General features: G+C 42.2%; 1 protein-coding gene across 3 annotated transcripts in view; it reads left to right on the top strand.

Annotated features, from left to right (window-relative positions):
• The window catches only part of SLC24A4 (solute carrier family 24 member 4), a 140,275-nt gene that overhangs the window by 82,201 nt on the left and 32,449 nt on the right, over positions 1 to 25,625 (top strand). For all 3 annotated transcript variants that reach the window (XM_058162589.1, XM_058162590.1, XM_058162591.1), the window contains exons 3-6: positions 20,746 to 20,822; positions 21,961 to 22,035; positions 22,234 to 22,318; positions 24,377 to 24,480. In XM_058162589.1, the coding sequence (XP_058018572.1) occupies positions 20,746 to 20,822; positions 21,961 to 22,035; positions 22,234 to 22,318; positions 24,377 to 24,480 (341 nt within the window). The remainder of the gene's footprint in view (positions 1 to 20,745; positions 20,823 to 21,960; positions 22,036 to 22,233; positions 22,319 to 24,376; positions 24,481 to 25,625) is intronic.

Here is a 25,625-nt window from a genome sequence, read left to right on the forward strand (position 1 = left end):
TAAAACCCAATTTAAAACCCGTAAATTAAAATCTAGCTCAGTCCTGCGCAATTAAATAAGTATGTTTTAAGCTCGCGGCAGAAGGTCCGAAGGTCCGGAAGCTGACAAAGTCCTGGGGGCAGTTCGTTCCAGAGGGTGGGAGCCCCCACAGAGAAGGCCCTTCCCCTGGGCGTCGCCAGACGACATTGCCTCGCTGACGGCACCCTGAGGAGTCCCTCTCTATGAGAGCGCACGGGTCGGTGAGAGGTATTCGGTAGCAGTAGGCGGTCCCGTAGATAACCCGGCCCTATGCCATGGAGCGCTTTAAAGGTGGTCACCAAAACCTTGAAGCGCACCCGGAAGGCCACAGGTAGCCAGTGCAGTCTGCGCAGGATGGGTGTTATGCGGGAGCCATGAGGGGCTCCCTCTATCACAGGTTACATGTACATGTAATCACATGTATTCTTCTAACCTGTGTAAATAATGGTTTTTTTAATCTTAAAATTTGATATTATGGGAAATTTGTCCATCCACTCATACTTTTTAGATGTGACATTCCAAGCACAATTATTTTATAAGCAAGTAAAATTATGTGCAATACATTTTATGTTTGCAAAGTACAAAGATCCTACAACTGTAAAGTGTGCTAAACAAAAAGAATTTCAACTTTTTTTCTAATTGTTTTATGACTCCACAATTTGTATTTGTAGTAGTAGGCTTCTGTTATTTAACTGGAATGCTTTTAAATGGTAGACGATGCAGCAAGATCAATAACAATGTCTTGGTTTCTTCTTATAATTGTGACAGCTTGTTATTTCAAATCAATTATTTTCTTAAAAATGTATTTACTAAGCGATTTTAGAGGCCTCAGGGATGCCTCCTGATGAGGTTCCTACTGTGTAATTTTCCTTTTTCACAGAATTTTGTTGAAGGTCCAGAAAACCTGGTGGTCATCTTATTTTCCCTCTGCATTTTTCTCACTGTTTCTTCTTTTTTAAATAATTATACAAAAAATCCATTAAGACCCAACAGCGATGGACTATTTTTAATTGGTAGCGCTATGAGGTATTGATCCACAAGTGTTCTCATAGGGGATGTACAATGCAATAAAATGGCAATATCTGCACTTTTAACCTATGTTGTTCAATTTTCCTTCCATCCCATTATTTTCCACCACAATCAACAATCCATATCCCCTGAGCCTATTCAGTCCTTACTGAACAACTGATTGAAGTTTTCCCCTTTTTAAAATTTGATTTCTTTTCCTTTTTTTCCCACCCCTACTTATACAAACTTTAGAGCCTTGCAAAATGGCAGTGCATCCTTTTTGAATGTGTATGTTGCAATTTCCATGGTGGTATTCAAAGTTTATTTATTTATTATTTATTTATTTATTTGATTTTTATACCACCCTTCTCCCGAAGGACTCAGGGCGGTGTACAGGCAAAATAAAAACAGACAAGACAATATACAGTATAAAATGCCAGATTAAAAAACTTATTATAATTAGCCTAAAAATTTAAAATGTATAGAAAACTAAAACCCCATTTAAAATTAATAATAAAAATTATAAACTCAATAAAATTTAAGCCAGCCCCGCGCGAATGAAAAGATGTGTCTTCAGTTCGCGGCGAAAGGTCCGAAGGTCAGGTATTTGGCGTGAACCCGGGGGAAGTTCGTTCCAGAGTGTGGGAACCCCCACAGAGAAGGACCTTCCCCTGGGGGCCGCCAGCCGACATTGCTTGGCGGACGGCACCCTGAGAAGTCCCTTTCTGTGAGAGCGTACGGGTCGGTGGGAGGCATGTGGTAACAGCAGCCGGTCCCGTAAGTACCCAGGCCCTAAGCCATGGAGCGCTTTAAAGGTCATAACCAAAACCTTAAAGTGCACCCGAAAGGCCACAGGTAGCCAGTGCAGTCTGCGCAGGAGAGGTGTTATCACGGGAGCCATGAGGGCTCCCTCTATCACCCGCGCAGCTGCATTCTGGACTAACTGAAGCCTTCAAGTGCACCTCAAGGGGAGCCCCATGTAGAGAGCATTACAATAATCCAAGCGAGAGGTAACGAGTGCGTGAGTGACTGTGCACAAGGCATCCCGATCAAGGAAGGGGCACAACTGCCGAACCAGGCGGACCTGGTGGAAGGCCCCCCTGGAGACGGCCTCAAATGGTCTTCAAACGACAGCCGCTCATCCAGGAGGACACCTAAGTTGCGCACCCTATCCTTTGGGGCCAATAACTCGCCCCCAAAAGTTCTCAGTTAAGAATTGTATTTTTTGGGTGGGGTGGGAGATACCTAACTAATTCCCTGTTTTACTGGGGAGGATACATAAGAGACTTTAGTCGCTGTATCAATGGGCACTTCTTCCCTAAAGTAAATACACTTTCTTCCCCTTTAATCTCTGGAGAACAAGGGCTGTGTAAACCAACTGAAGCAAGGGTGGTTATAAGAGGAATAAAATTTTATTTTTAGATGCCAGATGAGAATTTTTCAGTTGTCCCTAGAGCTGTTCTTTCCTCCACCATATCAATAAAGTAAAATGCAATAGAAGCAAGGCTGGAACTCAGAGCAGTTCATAGTTTGGGGGAGAACACTAGTTGTGTATTTTGGTATTGTTTGCAGGGGGAAATCAATAGCCACAATTTGCCCAGTTCTCTTTGATTTCTCAATAGTGTTTTGATACCTTCAATGATGGTATCCTTCTAGACCAGGGATGCCAAATTTGCAGCGCATGGTCTGGATGTGTCACGCACTGGCCAAACCCACCCCAGTTTAATGAAGGGGGAAAAGTTGTGATATGTCACATGATGACAACGTGATGCCATGAGTTTGACACCCCTGTTCTAGACCAAGTGTGGGGTTTGGAAAGTGAGGACCGTCTCTATGGTTCAAGTCAGTATTGATAGGATGGGAAGGTGGAGATTATGGGAGGATTGTGGGCTTACTCTTCTCATCCTTTATTTTATTTATTTATTCATCCTTTATGTTTAACATCTGCATGAAGTCTCCTGTTGATTTTGGTGCTGGTTTCGTCATTATGCTGATGATATCCAGGGGTGGGATTCTACCGGTTCGAACTGATTCAGGTGAACCTGTAGCTCTGACGATCAGAGGCCCCTCCCTGCACTATCCTCCTACTTTTATCTCCTGAGCTGATTCGCGTGGCAGAGCAGTGCGAAGCACGCAATCACCGAACCGGTTGTTAAACCGGGAGGATCCCATCACTGATGATACCCAACCTTATACTGTATCTCAGCCTCAGGGCACCTTAGCAATGCTGTTAATCTCTCATCCCAAAGTCTAGAAGCTTTGTGAGTTCATATGGGAAGAATAGATTCAGGCTTAATCCTGACAAGACTGATTAGCTCTGGATTTTTGGATCCCTCAACTTTGGGAACTTTCCATCTTTTGTCTTGGATGGAGTTGCACTTCTTCAGTTGAGACAGGTGCACAATCTGGGGAAGTTTTCTTCGATTCATAGCTCTATGCATAGAGCAGGTAACAGTTGCAAGCAAGTTCTTTGCACGGATTCATCTAAAGTCCTTGCTGTACCCATTCCTGGATCAAGAGGCTCTCCAGGTGGTCATTTATGTCCTCAGTCACTTCACAGCTTTCTCCTGCTTGAGCCAAATTGAGTTAATTCATTGCTGTCATTAAATATTTCAAGCAGTTGCTATTGCTTGAAAAATGGGAAGAAAAAAGCAAAACAGATTGGAGAGGCTTATTCTCTGATTTGCCATGTGCTGTTCCATCCACAAAATGAACTTTGATTTTGACTGCACTCATTAAAAACATTTTACTCAGAAGTAAGGCAAGGATCCACTCCCTGTAAGTATTTTAAGAGCTGTATCACACAAGGAGCCTGTTCAGCACTGACTGCTGCCACAGCAGGGAAGTTGATTAACACCGAATGGTGAATGACTTCCTAAGAATTCATTCATTACAGGCTTAGTATAGCTTTGGAAGCTATCTTCTCCTTTGAGTAAATTGGTACTTAAAACCTGGGGTTAGCAGAGGATGAACGCAGGTGGTACTTACCTATTATTAAGGGCTGGAAAAGAAAAGGATGGTTGTTTTGGAAATAATAAACTGATTATTCTACAGGGACATTCCATGTTAGTCTTTTGTGGCAAAAACAACCAAGAGCCTTGTGTGGCTTCTTAGATAGCAAGTAAATATCATATACTGTGTCAGCTCCAAGCCTACTTTGTTAGTTGCGTGAAGAGCTTTTCTGAGCACAAATGAAAACAATGAGGGAAACATAACAATTGGTAATCATTTTTCTTATCTCCATACTCTGTGAGCTTCAGCAAATCAGTTTATCAAAAACCCATCTGGATAAAAATACATTTATAGATTTGCAGAAGGCAAAAACGGTGAACTGTTTTTGGTAAAACGGTTCTGCTAACCCTGGGGCTGCCACCAAGAGGGTCCTATTCTAACATCCTAATGTTTCTTAGATGTGCTTCTTAGGATGAGAAAATCATGGCACGTTGTGCAGTTGAGTTAATTAATTGATCCTGTTAACAAAATCCCAAAGGTGAAGAATCTAAGTGAAAGAAGCTTCTTGGATGAGAAGTGAAACATCTTCAAAGAAAAACCAGAAAGTCCAGTTGCCTCTTGAAAAAGCACCTTTGAGACAACCATGACTGGATGACTGAGAATCTCCATAGACACCTATTAACAAGAGGAAGGAAGAATTGGTTGCCAGAAGTTTAGTGAACATCAATATACCCAACCTACAATATATCGTATCTCTTTGTCATTAAGGTCAAGTCTCCTTTGACTGTGTTGGAAGAAATGTCCATCTGGGTTCAGTTCTAAGTGGGAAGAAAGACACTGGAAACATGGAGACTGCTTGGAAAGATGGTTTAATGGTGAAGTAGAACCATGAAGCACATGTGATTTTAGGTAGATGAACACATGTAGTGGAGAGTGAGATATATTTATACCTTCTCTTGGGCCTTGCAAGAAATATATCCTATTGGTTGTCAGACTCCCAGGTGCTATTTGGGGCTCCAGCTAACCTTGTAGGATGTCTGTGTAATGTATCTTTAAGAGATTTGGAGGGAAATTAGAGCGGGAAATAGCACGTTGCTGATTGGCCGTTGCCTCCGACTGAACTGTATATAAAGAGGGGTTTTTCTGTTGTTCGCTGCTGGGTTCACTATAAACTAAAGAGCTGTTGTCACTCATCTGGTCTCCTGCCTCGTTATTGCCCGAATCTAACACTGGCGACGAGGGTGGGATCTCGAGGCAAAAGAGCGCCAGGAAAGAGCTGAACTAACCAGGAATACGCGAACCCAGCAAAATAAGGGCGGATAGCAGCGATGTCCAGCTACACACCGCCAGCGCCATTCGACCCAGCCAAAGAAAAATGGGGGTCATACATGGCTCGTTTCGAGTGTTTCCTCGAAGCAAACGAACTCCAGGGGGTCTCCGACAACAGGAAGAGAGCGTACTTTCTAAGCCACTGCGGTTCGGAAGTTTTCGACACCGCAGAGTCGCTTTCGGAACCAACGCCGGTACAGTCGGTACCGTGGCAAACCCTGCAGACCGCCCTTCGGGCTCACTACGCACCGACGCCCTCAAAATTTGTTCAAAGATTCGAATTGCGGCAATGGATGCAACGAGAGGGCGAATCGATTCGCGTGTACATGGCAGCGCTGAGAAAAGCCGCCAACCATTGCGAATATCGAGACTTGGAAGACGAATTACTCGACCAACTCATTTGCGGGGTCAGAGACATCCGATTGCGACGGCGGCTGCTGTCCAGAAGCAACCTAACACTGGCAGTCGCCTTGGACGAGGCCAGGGCTCATGAGATGTCCACCCAAGCGGCAGAAACCCTGCAAACGCTGATCGCGCCGGGGACTGGGGCGAAAACAACCCCGGTCCACAATGAGGAAGTCCAGGCCGAGGAGGAAGGCGAGGAAGAGGAAGAAGTCTTCCACACCGGGAGGCCAGAGAAAGAAGACCGGGGCGAATGCGCGAGTTGCGGGGGACAACACAAACGACAAGACTGCAAATTTAAGGATGCGACATGTCGGCGGTGCGAAAGGAAGGGGCACATAGTGCAGGCCTGTCGAGCGCCCCAACCTTCCCGCCAAAAATTCAAACCGACCAATCAGAGCGCGGGAACAACGAAGAGGCCCGTGATTGGTCGATTCAAAAAGGCGAAACTTAATCAGACTGCCGTGAGAGTAGGCCAAGCAGCCACGCCTTGAAAAAGATTTTACTAAACGCACATTGAAGGGGTGCCGTGCGAATGGAAGTGGACACGGTTCATCGATCACGATCATGTCCTGGGACACTCTCGTGAAAGCGTTTGCCAGCCATCGCGGCGCAAGCTGCAACCACAGAAACTAAGGGTACAAGATTACCAAGGAAATCGCATCCCGTCCGAGGGTAACGTCCGTCCAAGTCAAGTATGGACAGCACAACAAGACCCTGCCCATCACCGTGGTCGACGGAACCTTGCCGAGCTTGTTGGGACTGGACTGGTTCCGGCATTGGGCATGGGAGTGACCGAGTCTTCAAACGACGTCGACCTAAAAGGCGAACTAATGAAGGAGTTCGGGACGTCTTCAAAGACTGTTTGGGGCAAGTACGAGGGACCCCAATCTCCTTTAACCTTGACCCACAGGTTGCCCCTATCCGGTTAAAGGCTAGGAGGGTTCCGTTCGCCCTAAAGCCCAAAATTGACCGGGAGCTGGACAAACTAGTAAGCCAGGGAATACTAGTGCCAGTTGACCATGCAAAGTGGGAGACACCCATAGTCACCCCGATCAAACCGGACGGGTCGGTCCAGATTTGTGCTGACTACAAGGCAACGCTTAATAAAGCGTTGCAGAAGAGTGCCTACCCCGTCCCAGTAGTACAACACTTACTGCACTCTTTGGGGCAAGGCCAGGTCTTCGCCAAGCTAGATTTGGCCCAAGCCTATCAGCAGTTATCTGTAGATAGCAACACGGCCAAAGCACAAACGATCGTAACGCACAGGGGTGCTTTTAAATGCACCCAGTTACAGTTTGGGGTTAGTGTGGCTCCAGGGTTATTTCAGAACCTAATGGAGCGGCTATTGCAGGGACTCCCGGGTGGTACCATACTTTGATGACGTACTGGTATCCGCCGACAATCTAGAAGACTTAGGGTACGGCTGAGAAAAGTTTTGGGCATTTTCCGTCCGCCGGTCTCAAAGTCAAACTGAATAAATGCCAGATCGGGTAGGATCCGTGGAATTCCTGGGCTATCGGATAGACAAGGAAGGAATCCACCCACTGAGAGCAAGGTTAGGGCAATCAGGAAGGCCCCAGCTCCCCAAAACAAAACGGAGTTACAGGCGTTCTTAGGTCTGGTCAACTTTACGTGGTATTTTTAAAAATAAGGCGACCATAGCCGAACCGCTACACAAATTACTAACGAAGACAGCTGTGTGGTCTTGGGGAAAGGCGGAAGCTAGGGCATTGAAGCAGTAAAAACCTTCTGTCTAGCGATAGCCTACTGATTCAATACAATGGCACGCTGCCATTGGTGTTAGTTGTGATGCATCTCCCTACGGGTGGGGCTGTGCTCAGCCACGGTTGCCAAATGGCACAGAAGCCCCTATAGCATTTTACTCCCGAACAATGTCATCGGCTGAAAGAAACTATAGTCAGCTAGATAGAGAAGCCTTGGCCATAGTTTCCGGGGTAAAGAAGTTCCATGAATACGTATTTGGCCGTGATTTCGAAATCGTCACAGACCATAGACCCCTACTAGGCCTGTTGGCAGGCGACCGCCCAACGCCCGTGGCACTTTCACCTAGACTGACCCGATGGACTATCTTTCTGGCTGCGTATTCCTACAAATTGTTGCATCGGCCAGGAAAAGAGTTAGGGCATGCAGACGCTTTGAGCAGATGCCCACTACCAGAGACTATCGAAGACCCCACTCCGGGCACACCCGTCCTGCTAATTGACTCTTTGGACTCGGGTCCAGTCACTTCCAAGGAGGTGGCTCGGGCTTCTTACAAGGACATTACAATAAGAACTGTAATTGGTTGGGTGCAAGAGGATGGCCCGCTGCGGGCGGCGGTTTAAGGAATATGTAAAGAAACGCGGGGAGTTGTCGGCTCAAGGAGGGTGTCTGCTCTGGGGGGATAGAGTGGTGATCCCGGAGAAATTGCGGAAAAAAGTTTTGGAACTCCTGCACGAGGGCCACCCTGGGATCGTGAGAATGAAGGGTTTAGCAAGGAGCTATGTGTGGTGGCCCTTGATGGACACGGAGATTAGTGACAGGGTAGGAAAATGCCAAGCCTGCCAGGAGTCCAGACCACTACCACCAACGGCCCCAACTCGGGAGTGGGAGAGACCCCAGGGCCCATGGTCTAGGATCCACATCGATTTTGCCGGCCCCTTCCATGGGCAAACATTCCTAGTGGTAGTCGATGCCTATTCCAAATGGCTGGAAATCATTCTTATGAGATCCATGACAGCCGAGGCCGTAATCTCAGTCCTGCGGCGCCTATTTGTAACCCACGGGTTACCCGACACCCTAGTTTCCGACAACGGCCCTCAATTCACAGCGACCCTGTTTGAGGGGTACTTGGCAGAAGAGGGCATCCGGCATGTCCTCTCGGCGCCGTTCCACCCTGCGACGAACGGCCTTGCAGAACGTTTCGTACGGAGTGCAAAGGAAGCATTGTCCAGAATCAGGCCAGGCGATTGGCAATTAAAAATTGACACCTTCCTAGCAGTACAACACAGAACCCCCTGTGTAGCAACTGGCCGCAGCCCAGCAGAGCTACTGATGGGCAGGAAGCTTAGGTGCCCATTAGACCGGTTAAACCCAAACTACACCCCAGACGGGTACAAAGGGACAAACGGTAAAACAAGAGAAATGACAGTGGGAAGTCCAGTATGGGCACACAATTACGGAGAAGGCCCAAATTGGGTAAAGGGGACAATCCTTGAAACAACCGGACCCAAATCGTATCGGGTAGAGATAGAGGATGGCCGGGTTTGGAAGCGCCACATAGACCAATTAAGAAAAAGAACAACCAAAAGTCCAGAAACAGGCCCTGACTATCCAATGTTTGAATCCACAGCTGACTCAAACCCGGGGCAAACGCGGGACTTATCTGAGTTCGATGAGGTCCAGCGACACCAACCGGTCCCTCCTGAAGGAAGCAGGGACGATTCTGCAAATAATCCAGGGCCGGATGGCCTAGAGGAGGAGCTGAGAGGAACAAACAGTCCCTCCGGCCAGCTCGACTCACTCCCAGAGAATGAATTGCGCAGGTCCGAAAGAGTTAGGAGACGCCCAGTCTACTTGCATGACTACGTAGAGAAATAAAATGCTAATTTCATGTAAATAGGGGTAAAATGTTTTCTGGGAGGGAAGGAGTGTAATGTATCTTTAAGAGATTTGGAGGGAAATTAGAGCGGGAAATAGCACGTTGCTGATTGGCCGTTGCCTCCGACTGAACTGTATATAAAGAGGGGTTTTTCTGTTGTTCGCTGCTGGGTTCACTATAAACTAAAGAGCTGTTGTCACTCATCTGGTCTCCTGCCTCGTTATTGCCCGAATCTAACAGTCTGTGTCCCAGTTAAACATAAATGATGAGGTTGAATCTTGCTGGGTGATGAGGTAATGAAGAGGGTTGTGTTCTGAAAGGGTATTGGGCAATCCCTATTATGGTTTAATGGCTTTGTCCTGGTTTGTATCTTGAGTGAGGACTAATCCTATCACCCTGGAGTTGAAGGGCTTTTGTCTTGTAGATAGGATGGCCCAGTCTTTCTGGGGCTATTAACAAAGGTGGGGGCTGCTTTTCAAGAGCATATTTCTCCTTTTCTCATCCTGGGAAGTATAATATACTTTTTAATATTTCCTAGAATATTTCTTTCTTCTAGGAGAGGGGTGGGTGCTAACTTTTTACAAGTGTAACTCATTTCCTGGAGTTTCCTGGATGCATCTATGTACTTTACTTGGTAAGAAGGTGGAAGAGGGTTGTACTTTTTTCCAGGTTGCTTTTTCAACTTCCAAAGGTAGCCGATAACCCTGGACTTTTTTAGAGATCTGCCATCAAGGTACTAATCAAGTTCAATCTTCTAGGTCTGGGGTCTCCAAATTTGGCAACTTTAAGACTTGTGGACTTCAAATCGCAGAATTCCTCAGCCAGTTTTTTCTAGGAGTTGAAGTCCACAAGTCTTAAAGTTGCCAAGTTTGGAGACCCCTGCTCTAGGTTTTGGAGATTAGCCAGTGAATGCTAACCCCTGGTTGTGTATACTTTCACTATGCTTCATTTAATCTGGCCAGTGTCTTTCAATTGTATCACTAGATTTGAGGAAGTTCAGGTGGGCTGGAAAAGAAATATTTTATGTAATATTAATAATTCCAAAAAGTATACATGGTCGCATCTTTAATCAATACTGTCAGTTTTGCCTCCTGTTTCATTTAGGCAACAGTTTAGTCTTACTTATGCAAAAAGAGAAAAATCTAGAATTTAGGCAAATATAATAGATATGGGCAAGAACTTGCACAAAGACAAGGTATCTTGGACTGTCAACATTTGGAATCAAAGAAAAACTAATGGCATTCCTCTTTTGTGCTCTTCCTGGGTCGGTCCTGTTTGCACACAAATCTTTCATTCATTACTTCTGCCTTCTGCCGGCCTCTATCTCCCATCGTCCGGTGCGTTCCCACAGGGAGGGACTCCTCAGGGTGCCGTCAGCCAAACAGTGTCGACTGGCGGCCCCCAGGGGGAGGGCCTTCTCTGTGGGGGCTCCGACCTTGTGGAACGAACTTCCCCTCGGACTTCGACAACTACCTGACCTTAGGACCTTTCGCCGCGAACTTAAAACTTATTTATTTCGTATAGCTGAACTAGCTTGATTTTTATCTTTAAATTTTAATTGAATTTGATGGGTTTTTAAAGTTTTGTAATTTTATGGGGGTGTATGTTATTTTAATATTTGGGCAAATTTAAATCAGTTTTTTAAGGGATTTTTTAACTATTGTGTGTATCTGTATTTTATCTGCCTGTTCACCGCCCTGAGTCCTTCGGGAGAAGGGCGGTATACAAATTAAAATATTCATTCATTCATTCAAAAAAGCCAGATCACAGATTCTTTATGTGTAACCATTTTTTTATTGGTTATAATAAACAAATGGCTGATTGATTGCATTGCTCCTGGCTTAATCGACTCTGCAATTTACAACTGCATATATTAAGATGTCAAAAAATCAATTCCACGTTAAAAAAATATTTTGAAAAAGCATCTCTTTAGCTTTTGTGTATACCCTGAGATGTACATATAATGTATCAGACAATCATTATCCCCTTAGGGATTTCTGGCCATTGTGGATAGATCATCTGATGATGAGGTACAGATATCACATGCTGGGAGTAGCTGTAAAACAGCAGATTGGATGAAGAGATGCCTTGTTAGACTAACAAAATTTGGGAATTTAGTGTCTGGGCAAGCTGCCTTGAGTAGTCAGGGCATATTAGAGCAGTGTGATTATACTTCCTAAGAACATCAATCAAAATAATCATTGCTGACCACTGAAAGAAGCTGAAAGAAGTGTCAGTCAAATGGACAGATTCCCCTGCCTTTCGCAAAGTGGTTGATATTCCATTACCAGAACTTGCTTAAGCAACACACATCCTTAATAGGAGGAGGAGGAGGAATGTTGTATATGTTTGCTGCCTTGAATTATTTGTAAAAAAAATAATTAAGATGGGATGTATATTCTGCAGACAGCAGAAGGATTAAAGCTCCTTGGTAACTAATATTTGAACTTCTGAAAATGCATGATTAAAAGCTTAACACTTACGCAATTATTACGATAAGCTGAAATTACCACTCATAGTATAATTTTAAATGCCTGAACTTTGAAATAATTCTGATTGTGTCCAGTGAGGCTCTCTTTCCAACACAGCTTTCCTTAATAAGTAGCCAAAACCTTCAGAATCAGGAGATTCAGCAGTTGCCTGAAAGTTTAATTGCAGGCTTAAACTCTCTACAAGGATCTGAATTACTAATGTTCAAGGGAAATTGGTGGCAGTTAAGAAAGGCATTCAAGTGGGCTGGACTTAGATCTCTTGTGGGTGCTCAGAGACTCAGGACTGATGAAGCATTTGTCCTCTCAGGCTCAGTCTGGTCATCTCCTACAATCGCTTAATGACTGCAACCAGGAGTGCCAGGATTGCAGTCATTACAAGATATCTTGCATAAGACTGCTTTGCTCAACAACCAAAATTCTAGTCCCAGTTCCATAATTGGGACAAGCAACTTGGTTCCTAAGTGATACAGTCACTAAATGGAAAAACTATGCTTACAATTTTATTTCAATTTCCCTTTCCCCCCACTCTCCAATCCTTTACTCCAGTGTTGAGATAATTAGCCAGAAGGGAATTAATGTTTGTATTTAAATTCCTTGGAGAAGAAGGAATTACAAGAGAGTAAGCAGGCACACAATGGGAAATACATATTGGAAAGAATGAGGCGGTACTGGCATCCCCAAGTTATGCTACGCAATCAGCTGGTGCATTTCCCCTTATGTGCCTTCTTACTCTCCTGCTTACTCTCTAGCACAGGGATGTCAAACTGGATCTGGCCTGCAGGGTACTTAGATCTGGCCCATGGGGCCACCCTGGAAACAACAAAGGACCAGCCCGTAGTGCTTCTGCCAACAAAAATGGGCTCCTGAGCTCCGTTTTTGGCTGCCATGGCCTCCTGCAACCCTCTGCCAGTGAAAACGGGCTTGCGGCCCTCCCAAGCTCTGTTTTCACTGGCAGAGGGTTGCAGGAGGCCGTGGCAGCCCAAAACAGAGCTCAGGAGCCCATTTTCGCTGGCAGAGTGCTCGGGCCGCCACAGGCGTTCCCGACACAAGTGATGTCAAGCTGGCCATGCCCTCCCTGCCCCCCCGAGGTCAAACACAACCCTGATGCGACCTCAATGAAATTGACTTTGACACCCCTGGTCTAGCACATTCCTTTCAGTATATATTCTCCATTGTGTGCCATCTTAGTTTCTTGTAATCTCTTCCTATCCAATCTCTTCATTCTGCCAGGAAGGAAAAAAAAAGAATAAAACAGGTCTGGCATAGGACCGTACATTCTAAGTGACTGAAAAGGCATGCATATAACTAAGAGAGATGCTGAAGGTCATGAATGTGTGCCTTGTTTACAATGTTGTGTTTTTAGCACCATCATAACTACATAAAATCACTGCACAAAGCAGTGGGTAAGTAAAGTCTACCTGTATAATGTAAATTTTGGAATAGAAAATTCCAAATTGACTTTCATGGCTTAACCATAGAGCTTCATTGTTCATGTAATTTAAGCAAAAGATTAGAATTCTATAATCATTCTATAATTTAGAAATAACCTGGTCACCTTAATTCAGTCCATTATTCAATGCAAAATCCATATGAGCATCACTGACAGATGACTATAGTATACAGCCTTTGTTTGAAAACTTCTCAGAAAGAAAAAATCACTGCTTATGTGGCAGCCTGTAACACTGGTTGTGTAGTCAGAAAATTTCTACTGATATCTAATTTTTATCTCTTAGCAAGAATTGCCTAACTACACTGTTGGAAGAAATTGAGATTAAATGCATATTTCTTCTTAGCTATATCCCCAGTATTTAGAACTCAGCAAGACTCATTGGCAACAAAAATTAGAATACCAAATACAAGCGGGGCATATACAACTTTGTAGATGACCCTCACTCTGTCAAGGACCTTGGAGTACTTACCTCAAATGATCTAAGTGCCAGAGCTCACTGTAACAGCATTGCCAAAAAGGCATTAAGAGTTGTTAACCTAATCTTGCAAAGCTTCTTCTCCGGTAACATTGTACTGCAAACTAGGGCATACAAAACCTTTGCTAGACCAATTCTCAAATACAGTTCATCTTCCTGGAATCTGCATTGTATATTGGACATTAATTGAGCAAGTCCAGAGGTATTTCACAAGAAGAGTACTCTACTCCTCTGCTCACAACAGAATACCTTATGCCACCAGGTTTGAAATTTTGGGCTTGTACAACTTAGAACTATGCCGCCTAGGGTCTGCCCTAACTGTTGTGCACAAAATTATCTGCTACAACATCCTACCTATCAATGACTACTTCAGCTTCAACCACAATAATACACAAGCAAACAATAGATACAAACTCAAGGTGAGCTGCTCCAAACTCATTTGCAGAAAATACGACTTCAGCAACAGAGTGGTCAATGCCTGGAATGCACTACCTGACTCTGTTGTTACGTTCTCAAAGCCCCATAACTTTAACCCTAAACTCTCTACTGTTTGACCTCATACCATTTCTAAGAGGTCTGTAAGGGAGCGTGCATAAGCATACCAGCGTGCCTACCATCCCTGCCCTACTGTCCCCATTAATTCGTACCCATTTCCTGTGTTCATATCCATGTTTATACTTATATCTGTTATCTCGTACGTGTTTGACTAAATTAATTAATTAATTAATTAATTAATTAATTTCAGCCATGGTATTGAGCTAAAAAGTTTTTCTTTAAGAAGACCATTTGATTGCAAAACACTGTGGATTGTTGAGATATGTGTTTGCCAGCATTTAAATTCAGCAGTTTTTCTTCAGACAAAGGTAAAAAGAAGACTGGTTATTTTTTGATAATAACATTTCCCCTTTCTTCTTATCATGATTTTGAAGGCATCGTTGTTAATACTGTTATGAACATTTAACGTTTTTCTTCTGTTCATTCATATAAAACAGAAATGATGACAACAGTGATATTAAGACAGTATACAAATGGGTTGCATAAATAAATTATAAAGCTGTTTGCAAATTTATATGAGAGAAAAACATTTCCTCTCAAATTAAATTTACCCTAAATTTAAGATATCCTAGTAGTTCCTCGTTGAGGCCTAAAAAGGAGGGTGAAAAGGGAGGGAGGTTAAATGTAAGAATTGAGTTTTCTTCTTAGTAGTGGCCCTAAATGAACTCTGTTAATATTCATACAGGTGAAAAGCTGCCATTAATCCAATAATATTTGATGGGAGCAAAGCAAAATCTGCTCTCCGTCAATCATACTGAGAAAAGTAAAGAGGAAAGGCAGATCAAATTCACTGAATAACCATTGTAGCTTTTTATAATAAATAGCTTTTATCAGTTATTTAGACGTCCCTCTGCCATAATAAGAAATGTTATAACAAAATTAATTTCATGATGTATCATTTCAAGATTTCAGAAGGGCTGGCCAGTTAAGGACTAGAAAGACCACAGAGCATTTTGTTGGCTGGATCCTCTGGTACCAATTATAACAATGCCTCACAATAGCAGGTCACTTAGAAATGAGTGGCACTGGATTCAAGGAGACAAAAACTACACAGGGATCTGCTGTGAGGGATTTAAAGGAGCTGTTTGATTGAATAACATGAGTTTTATGTAATGTGGAACAATTCTGACTGTTTTGAAAAATTGACAACACCCACTGAAGATTACTGCACGTCAACAGCTGCTTTATAGATTATCCCCCTCAGCTTTTCAGGAACAAGCATTCATTCTGTGAAAATACATGGCATCTCTTGAACATTATGGTGCCATCAGCAGTTTCTCAACCTGTTTTACAGTTTCCTTCAATCTCTTTCCAGCTGTGCTCAAAACGTGTGTGTTTAGTAGCTTTGAAGCGGAAAAATTGGTTATGGTCAAGAACTAACACATTTTCTCCTGGGCCCAAGAAAGTTCACAGAAGAGAGATTTTTTGTGGATGGGTGGGTGGGTGCGTAGGTGGAGAGCCATTTGTTTTAAGTGTTTCCTTCAATTGTTCATGTTATTTCAGCGTGATGAAGCCTAGGAATTTGATTTATTTTGTTTATTTTAAATGAAAGATGATTTATATACCATTTCAGACAAATGATTATCCAATCTCTTCTTAAAAACTTCCAGTATTGGAGCACCAATGAGATTCTAAAGTTCCCTAAATTTTACAGTTTTCTGTATTTAGTGGCAGCATATATGGCTAAATCAAATTGACTTCTATCATATGTGGAACATGAGGCAGCTGACTTCTGGGGAAGAAATGGAAAACTTAAGATGTCTCTTCTAAAAGCAGAGCTTATGATCACAACAAAACAAAGAGCTGGTGGGTAGACCAGTTCTTCATAATTCCTCTCTGGACAAAAAGAGGACTTGAGATCACCCACAAATGTTTCAGACAGTTGGTCCTTACAAGGAGAGTGCAAGACCGCAGTCTCTAGTGGAGTTCTGGGAGATGACAAACAGCCATTTTGCTGAAACTATATTTGATGCCATCAAAAAGGACATTGGGTCCTCATATTTCCTTTTCTAGTCACTTTTGGAAATCGCTTGTTAACTGCTTTTCAGCTTTTAAGAACCTTTGGATCTTCAGATTTTACAAGACTGAGTTGAGTGAGTTTCCTTCAATCCTTACCAAAAGAAGATTTAAATACAGGTTGAAGGACTTAAGGTGTTTTTTTTTAATAAACAGCAAGAAACTTGGATTTTAGAAAGTTACAAATGGACTAAGGGTCCAGATAAATTTGAAATAAGATTTTGAAATTAACTATAAAAATCCATCCCATGGAAAAATGCTTTTGTTCTGACTTCTTTTTTAAAAAATGTAAGATTTTAAAAATTGGACACTAGAGGGAACTAGAAGGAACTAAAAATTACAACTAAAGGAGAAGAATACTGAAACGTGACTTAGGAATACAAAATAAAGAAAAATATTTTAATATTGATATATTAAAGGATATATTTGAACAATGCCCCCAAAAGTGTATATTTCTATAGATAAAGTTAACAAGATAATATGGAAGGGAACAAGTTTTACCTTACAAAATTGAAACTTAACTGAAAGTGGATTTAAAAATGACCGTCAAGCATGGGAAAATCAGATGTCCAGGCTGTTCAAATAAATATAAAGGTTTATTGCAAGCTTATGCTCTCTACAAGAATCTGAACTACTAATGGTCAAAGCAAATGGGTGGTAGATAAGAGTCAATGGAATTCAAAGTGGCCTGAACTTAGATCTCTTATGGGCAGGAAGGGACTTGAGACTGATGGTGCATTTGGCCCCTCCCTTGGGCTCAGCCTGGTCATCTACAATGACAAACTACAAGAATGACATGGAAAAAGATGTTATACTGGTCATAGAAAAGAAACCAGATAATGTCTTGATAATTAAAAAGATATACAAGTTACAAACCAAGAGAGTCATCTGGATAATATTCCTATATTGGATTTACAAAAGAGACTTGTTAAAAGAAATATGTGTAAAGGGACCAAGACAAATAATAATAATACAGAAATCAAATTCTAGGACATTATTTGAAAGGACCAAATATCAAGATTTGTAAAAGTAAAGGGAAGAAATTATAAAGTTAGATTATTTGGTCAAAGTTAAAATAAATATGTTGTTATCTCTGATAATCCTTAATGGACTTTTGCTGATTGAGATTGAAATGACAAAATTTGAAAGATTTCTTTACAGATACAAATGGGATATGAGAAGAAGACAACAGTTGTTATATTTTAAGAGAAGATGATAGGGCGGTATATAAATTCGGGAGATAGGGCGGTATATAAATTTGAATAAATAAAATAAATATTGTAGTTATTAGCAGTTGAAAAACTGTACCAAATAAAATTAACTTGTAAAAACATATCTTTTCTTATAGGGGTTTCGAAGAATTGGCATTTGGCCAATGAGCATAAAAAATGCAACAGGGAAAAAGTCAGATTTATATTTAAATAACATTTTATGTGCTGTTCCCTATCGCCTTATTGAGTTTTGAAGTGGTTTATCAGCAATGCTCCAGACTACATTATAAATTATTCAGTTCTTTAATGTAGTTGGCATCATTAGCATGACTTTATTTAGTATCTTTTGGTTAGGATTCCAGAAATCCTGGAGACTAACCCTGGACTTTTTAGAAACAGTGGTTAGCAGTTGGCAGTTTTAAAAGTGGTGGTTAACAAAACCAGATAAGTCTTGTTTTTGCAGTTCTATCCCTGAAAAGGAAGGTTTGTTCCCTTCTTCCCAATGTGCAGGTATACAAACAAGCTCTTTATGGGTTCTTTTCTACAGGCCACAAAAAGACCATGGAAGGATATGTCAAAGGTGGTTTTTCAAAAGGCAACTAAGCTATGTTTTTCCCTTGAGGAAGAAGAATATGTTTAGCTTCTCATCCAAGAAGCTTCATCAGTTCTGATAGCAATAGCACAGGTAGTTCGGAGAACCGGTAGCAAAAATCCCTGCCCCCCCCATTGCCCACGTCTCGCTGTTCCTCTTCTCTGTCCCTGAAGCACTCGGTGGTGATATAGCTGCAAACGGCCTTAAATGATTGCCACGGCACTTCAAAGGGCCGCACTACAGCTGATCAGCACTGTAGGCAGTTAGTAGACCGGTGTCTCTATTTTTAAAGAAGGTAGACTGGTGCCTCAGTAAAAGGCAATTGGTAGATCAGGGCCTCTATTTTTAAAGAAGGTAGACCGGTGCCTCTCAGTAAAACGCAGTTGGTAGACTGAAGCCTCTATTTTTAAAGAAGGTAGACCGATGCCTCCCAAGTTTTGTATACTTCATTATTTTTATTATTTATTATTATTGACCATGCCCATTCAGTCACCTGACCACCAAGCCACACCCACCAATTAAGCCACGCCCACAGAACCGGTAGGGAAAATTTTTAGATTTCACCCCTGCTTATTACAAGATGCAGAATCCCCAATTTCAAGGTAGTTCCTCAAGTTTATTAGCACTAAAATGTTAAGGAAAAGTCAATAATTCCAGAAAAGAGAGGACAGAAACATACAAAGTGGTCTGGGTGGGAGAGAAGCCCTGATTTGCAACCGTGACATAAAGCAGAAGATGGGAACATCTGTGGCTTCCACATCTTGCTGAAATACAGCTCCATCATAGTTGAGCACCTGCAGAGATGGTGGGGAAGTCATACTGTTTGGATAGTCCACAGTAATAGCCGCTATGCTGGGAGATAAGCAAAAGAATCTGTGCTAAAAGCTCTCAGTGTCTGTGATTCACTTCACTGGAACTAAAATGTCCTCATAAAATACAAACAAATCTCAGAGCAATAACTTTTCTTTGCAGCCATTCAGAAATCTAGGGGACAAAAACAGTATTAATCACAGGATTCTAAGCTTTGCGGGAAGCTTCAAACTGCTGCCATATGTAGGAGGTAGGAGAAAGTTGACTTTTAATTTAGACCTGCAGATGGACAAATGTTGTTAGTCCACTAGTCCGCAAATTGGGAGGAAACATTTTGTGTAAAGATTGTTTCAGTGGTGGGATTCAAATAATTTAACAACTGGTTCTCTGCCCTAATGATTTCTTCCAATAACCAGTTCACCAAATTGCGCAGAAAGTTAACAACTGGTTCTCCCGAAGTGGTGCGAACCGACTGAATCCCACTACTGGATTGTTTATCTTTCCTTATTTTATTTGTATCCCACCTTTTATTTTTGCAAATAACTCAAAGCGTTGAACGTATCCAACACATCCTCTTCCTCCTACACAACAACAACACTGTGTGGTGAATTGGGCTGAGAAAAAGTAACTGGCCCCAGGACACCCAGTGTTGTGGCTCCCGCCCCCGAACCTGGCCCCATGCCAGAAAGTGACTCAGAGCCGGGCCTGCTGCCAGAAAGTGATTTGGACAGTGAGGGAGAAGGGCTGTCAGGACTTACCTCGGAAGCACCGGCCTCCCTGGATCAGCTCCAGGAGCCAGAAGCAGGCCAAGTGAAAGAGATAACGAGGCCTCCTTCTCCTGACTCTTTCCCCCCGCCCAGGCCATGCCTGCAGACCCAGCTGACAGCAATCAGGCTTGGCTCAATCCCAGGTTTCATAGGCAGGAGAGAAGGGAATGACAGAAGCAGTGGAGAGGCAGGCCTAGGAAGTGCTGAGTCATGGAGCCACACCCCACAGGATATAAAAGGCAGCAAGAGCTGGTGTGTCTCTTTGTATCAGGCAAATCCACGGATTGATTAGAGCTGAAGGTTGTGACTCACCAGCGTCTTGGCAGCTATCGAGGGCTCTTGGCAGACGCTGATTCTTTTGCTGCCAGAGCTGATAGGAGCTGGCTAATTAAGCCATCGTTCGGATGGAGGCGAGGAGGACACAACACCCAGCTGGTTTTCATGGCTAAGGCAGGGCTAGAACTCACAGTCTCCTGGTTTCTAGCCTGTGCCTTAACCTCTAGACCCGTGATGGCGAACTTATGGCATGTGTGCCCGAAGTGGCATGCGCATTGTCCCCAGTTCCTCTTCCATGTTTCTGGCACGCATGCGCATGTGACTTTCATCTGGCTTTTTTACATGCGGCAGTGCCAGAAACTAGAAGATCGTTCAGCTTGTCTTCTGTTTTCCTGCATGAGCATGCGTGCTGGCCAGCTGATTGTCGTGTGCGGATGCATACCAGAAACCCAGAAGATTAGCTGAAAGAAGTTCAGTAGCTGAAACTGGAAGTTCATTTTCTGGCATGCGCATGTGCCCTGGGCAGCTCCTCTTCTGGGTTGCAGAAGAGCATGCGTGCTCTCTTTTCGGCACTCAGTGCCGAAAAGGTTCACCATCACTGCTCTAGACCAAATGTGTTCCTGCACTGAAGCTATAATGTCTCCTTTGGTAAATTAATTGCATTTGTGGTTTATTTATATTTCAGGTATATTATTTCTCTTCCAGAGAAGCAACGTGCAGCTAACCCAAATATTTTCTGGCTGCTAAAGTTTTTAAAAAGTTTCAAAACATTTTTTTTTCTATTTCAGCAATTCATGAATTTCCTCATGATTTTTTCAACAACAAAGAAAGGCAGCAAGGAGCAGTATTGCTTCACATTCTTGCTGTAAGTATTCCTAGGACATCTGAAGCATGTTCAACATATACTCCTCAATTACTTATTTACATTGAGCGTGGTGGCTCACATGTTTAGGATACTGAGCTGGAGGTTACCAAGCCCACGTTCAAGACCTGAGTGCTGCTGCATGTTGGGATGACCCTCCAGTCATTTGCTGCAGTTCCTTGACAGGGACATGAAAGGAGCCCCCACGGACATGCCCCAGGCAATGGTGATGTCACTAATCCTTTCAACCCAGATGGTACCTCCAACATGAATGGGACAGGGGGGACCTATTCACTCTTCCAGAAGGCTTAGGGAATGTACATTTTATTCAGGCAAAGATTAGATTTAATGAGAATGATATTAGATTCTTCAAAATATCCTAAGGTTATTGCAGGAAGAATAGGCTAGAAATAAAAACGTTCTGAAGATTGGCAACTTACTTATGGATCCATAATATATATATACATATGAATCTAGTATATTTAAATAAATTAGAAGACAATTCACAACCTTCAACTGGTGCAAATCCACTGGTGTGTTTCCAAGCTCAACTTATATAATTTGTTACTCCTCTGGAATTTGTTTTTTGCTAGCTGGATCCATTAGATTAATGGAGAAAAAAAAGTCAAAAGATCTGTTCAGGGCAAATTCATGCAACAAAAGTTATTTATTTAATTGCTCTGATTCAACCTACTTTGCATACCGCTACTTCCAGTATTTGGTCTGTGGCCTCTGGACATCAAAACATTGCCTACAAGTGGCCCTTACCATCTGCTTAAAATTTTTAATGTTTGCTCTATTTCATTGTTTCTCCTTACAGATTTTGGTTTATATTTCTGGCATTTCACCTTTGCTTTTTTTTTTTCCCTCAAAAAAAAATCTATCTTGAGAAACCTTTCTGATTTGAAAAGTACAGTTAAAACACAGCTTACCGGCAATTTTGCATTCCATTTAGCCATTTAACATTGGAGATGTGGCTACTTCCAGAGAATGTCTAGGCTGAACATTTTCTAGTTTAAAGATACAGTAAGATGCAAAAGACTGTATGAGGCTGCCAGTATTTTCTTGTTCTATATTATTTGTATCTAGTTTTATTTTGTAATAATTTAATGAATATATCTGCTATGTGTTTTTTCTACAGGCTCTGTATATGTTCTATGCCTTGGCTATTGTATGCGATGATTTCTTTGTTCCATCTTTAGAAAAAATTTGTGAGGTATGTGAAAATAATTTTCATCTTTCTAAATTAGCTTCTGATATGCTAAGAGAGACACGTTGCAGGATGCAGGCTGACCAAATAAGCCCTCAGGTTGTTAAAATATTTGGCTTTGCTTCTTCTTCATCAGTTGTTCAGATTCTTTAAGTTGGGCTACAGCTAGCGAAATGTTGAATTCTTCCCTTTATTTTTCCCCAGAAACTACATCTGAGTGAAGATGTTGCAGGAGCCACATTCATGGCTGCTGGAAGTTCAACCCCCGAGTTATTTGCATCAGTCATAGGTAAGTGAATATACAAGATATGCAAATTCTTCCCATAGGCAAATCACAAAAACATCTACTCTACAGTTAAGTTTCTCTGATTTTTAGAATAACTGTACTAGTGGCTATTTTGGATTTTGTTAGGAGTCTTCCACTTCCACTAAAGCATACCTGGGCATGGTTCACCAGGGTGTGGATGACATCAGGAAAATAATTATCTTTGACTTTATATCTGTCAAATTAACATTAAATGCAGTTAATGTGATTATGCCTATAAATAATTTTCCTGTCTGTCATGTTATAATTATAATAATAGACTTGTGTATCTCTTCACCAAGTCTACATTTGCTTGTTATTGTAGATATCCTTCCACAGCCCATCTGGTCTCCATAGTTCATATATTCATTTGTCTTCCTTCTCCATCCTACAGTATAAACACCAGTAAGGCAGTGGTGGAATTCAATTTTTTTTTTACTACCAGTTCTGTGGGCGTGGCTTGGTGGACGTGGCAGGGGAAGGAAACTATAAAATCTCCATTCCCACCCCACTCCAGGGGAAGGTTACTGCAAAATCCCCATTTCCTCCCGATCAGCTGGAACTCGGGAGGCAGAGAATAGATGGGGGTGGGGTCAGTCAGAGGTGGTATTTACCGGTTCTCCAAACTACTCAAAATTTCCGCTACCAGTTCTCCAGAACTGGTCAGAACCTGCTGAAACCCACCTCTGCAGTAAAGACCAAGCCATCTGAAAAGGTTTTCTGCTGTTAGTGTAACCTTGATGGAGTCATTATCTAACACAGGGGTCCCCAACCCTCAGTCTGGCATGCCAGAAACCAAGCCACACAAACAAGCAAAGCCCCATCCATGGGATGCAAGCAGCATAGAAACTACACCCTCTCCGGTCCGCGGAAAAACCACTCTTCACAGAATCGGTCCCTGGTACCCAAAAGGTTGGGGGCCACTGATCTAACAGATATCAGTCACACAAAAAATTCTAATGCAAATGAAGCCAGGCAAACTACTTTCATGTGAAAGCATATACTTGTATACACAAAAATGCCTCTATTTCATCCTTATCCCGGTGAAGCAGTTTTGCTTAGCAACAGTTTCCTCCTGGTGCTAAGTAATAATAATTGGGGCAGAGGAAAGAGGAGGAAGATGTGGGGAGGTGCAATTCCATATACTTTCCATCTACCCAATTTAGAAGTCACAGGGATGGTACAGGTAATCTTTGATTTACAACAGTTCATTTAGTGACCATTCAAAGTTACAACAGCACCAAAAAAAGAGACTTATGACCATTTTTTCACACTTACAAACAACCTTTGTAGCCTCCCCATGATCATGTGATCAAAATTCAGATGTTTGGTAATACTGGTTCATACTTATGACCGTAGCTTATGGCAAGATCACGTGATCCCCTTTTGCACTCTTCTCACAAGCAAAATCAATGGCGAAGGCAGATTCACTTAACAGCCATGTTACTAACTTATCAACTGCAGTGATTCACTTAACAACTGTGGCAAGAAAGGTCGTAAAATGGGGCAAAACTCACTTAAGAAATGTCTCACTTAACAACAGAAATTTTGGGGTCAATTGTGATTGTAAGTTGAAGACTACCTGTATGATCCCAAGTGGTCATGTCACCCTTCTTCCATGTTCAATTAGGTTTTAAAAAGCTTTCTTTCTAACAAGCAGCTGGAAAGAACACACCGTATATGCAGGTCTGATAGACATCTGGACTTCTTGGGAGGACTGGTGAGATTGCCAGTCACTTCCATAGTATACTAATGCTCCTTTCACTTTTTCAGTCTAGAAGATTATTTTCTCAGGGAATCATAGAGTTACGCCATTTAGGCCATCAAATCCACTCTTATCAACCAGTTCAGTGTTGGAATCCCCATTAAAGATTCTTGACAAATGTCTACTTTTGGAAGGAGAGGTCACTGTTTTCTTACAGAATTGACTGCACTAACTGCCACATTGTACATAAGACATAAGTAATAAATTTCCAGATTCTTCTAATCGCAACGAAAGCTAAAACTCTCACCACTCTTTTCTCCTTTTGTCTATTCAACCAGGTGTGTTTATTACTCATGGTGATGTTGGAGTTGGAACCATTGTTGGTTCTGCCGTTTTCAATATCCTCTGCATTATTGGTGTCTGTGGAATCTTTGCTGGGCAGGTAAGTAAAGTATACTCATTCATTCATTCATTTTTCCATTATATAGGGGAATATAGTATATAGGAACTACTTGAATGTGATTATTTTAATTACAAACATCATATGTTCTATATATATCAGTGATGGCCAACCTTTTTGCCACTGCATGCCCACACCCATAATTCTATGCGCCTCACCCCCACACAAGCACATTCTATGCACCCCACCCCACCCCCACTCCTGGCACGTGATGGCCTGGTAGGCTTGTTTTTCTCTCACCTGGCTCCAGAGCCTCTCTATGAGTCTTGGGAGGGTGAAAACTGCCTCCCCCATCTGAGGCCCTCCGGTAAATGGCCCTTTTAACAACTTCCGGTTGGACAGGAAGTGACATTTTTTGCTGTCCCCAGCCTCCAGAGACTCATAGAGAGGCTCTGGAGCCAGGTGACAGAGAAAAACGGGCCTTCCCCACCACCACCCAGACCCTCTAGAGGCAGGAAACAGCCTGTTTCCCTACTTCTGGTGGGCCCAGAAGGCCCGAAAATCAGCGTGCCCACTGATATGGCTACGCATGCCATAGGTTCTCCATCACAGATATATATGATATAGTGAACATCCATAGATTTTATTTCAGGCTTAGTTCTTACTCAAATGAATCAACTTGAAATAGTTTTATAATATATATAGATAAATCTATATGTGTTAATATAAATGTTATTCTGAGAAAAATCAAATTTCTTTCCTCCAACAGAGTACAGCCAGATATCATGGTTGGCTGGAACCCACATTAAAGGGATTCACTTCTTTGCAGTTCCACTGTTTTAAGTGTTTTACATTAAACAAACTTAATTAAAGCTGAAGAATAGTAACCTCAATGACTTATTAGAGAACTGTGGCAATTGAGATTCTGTGTGTACATGTGTACTTTACTGAACAGAAATAAACATAATGTTAACTTAATAATGATAAGAAAGAAAGCATATTTCTATAAAGGATATCAGCTACAAAAATTTTATCAGACGATTCACTGGGTTTTTATTATTGGCAATTATTTTACTATGCTTTAGCAAATATTATTGTTTTAAAATATGTATTTTTAATGTCTGATGCAAACTGTGGGAATCCTTAAAGTTTACATTGGCATTAGAGTACAGCAAATGAATAAAGAA

This window comes from Ahaetulla prasina, chromosome 1 (assembly GCF_028640845.1).
Source record: "Ahaetulla prasina isolate Xishuangbanna chromosome 1, ASM2864084v1, whole genome shotgun sequence".
Classification (NCBI taxonomy): Eukaryota; Metazoa; Chordata; class Lepidosauria; order Squamata; family Colubridae; genus Ahaetulla; species Ahaetulla prasina.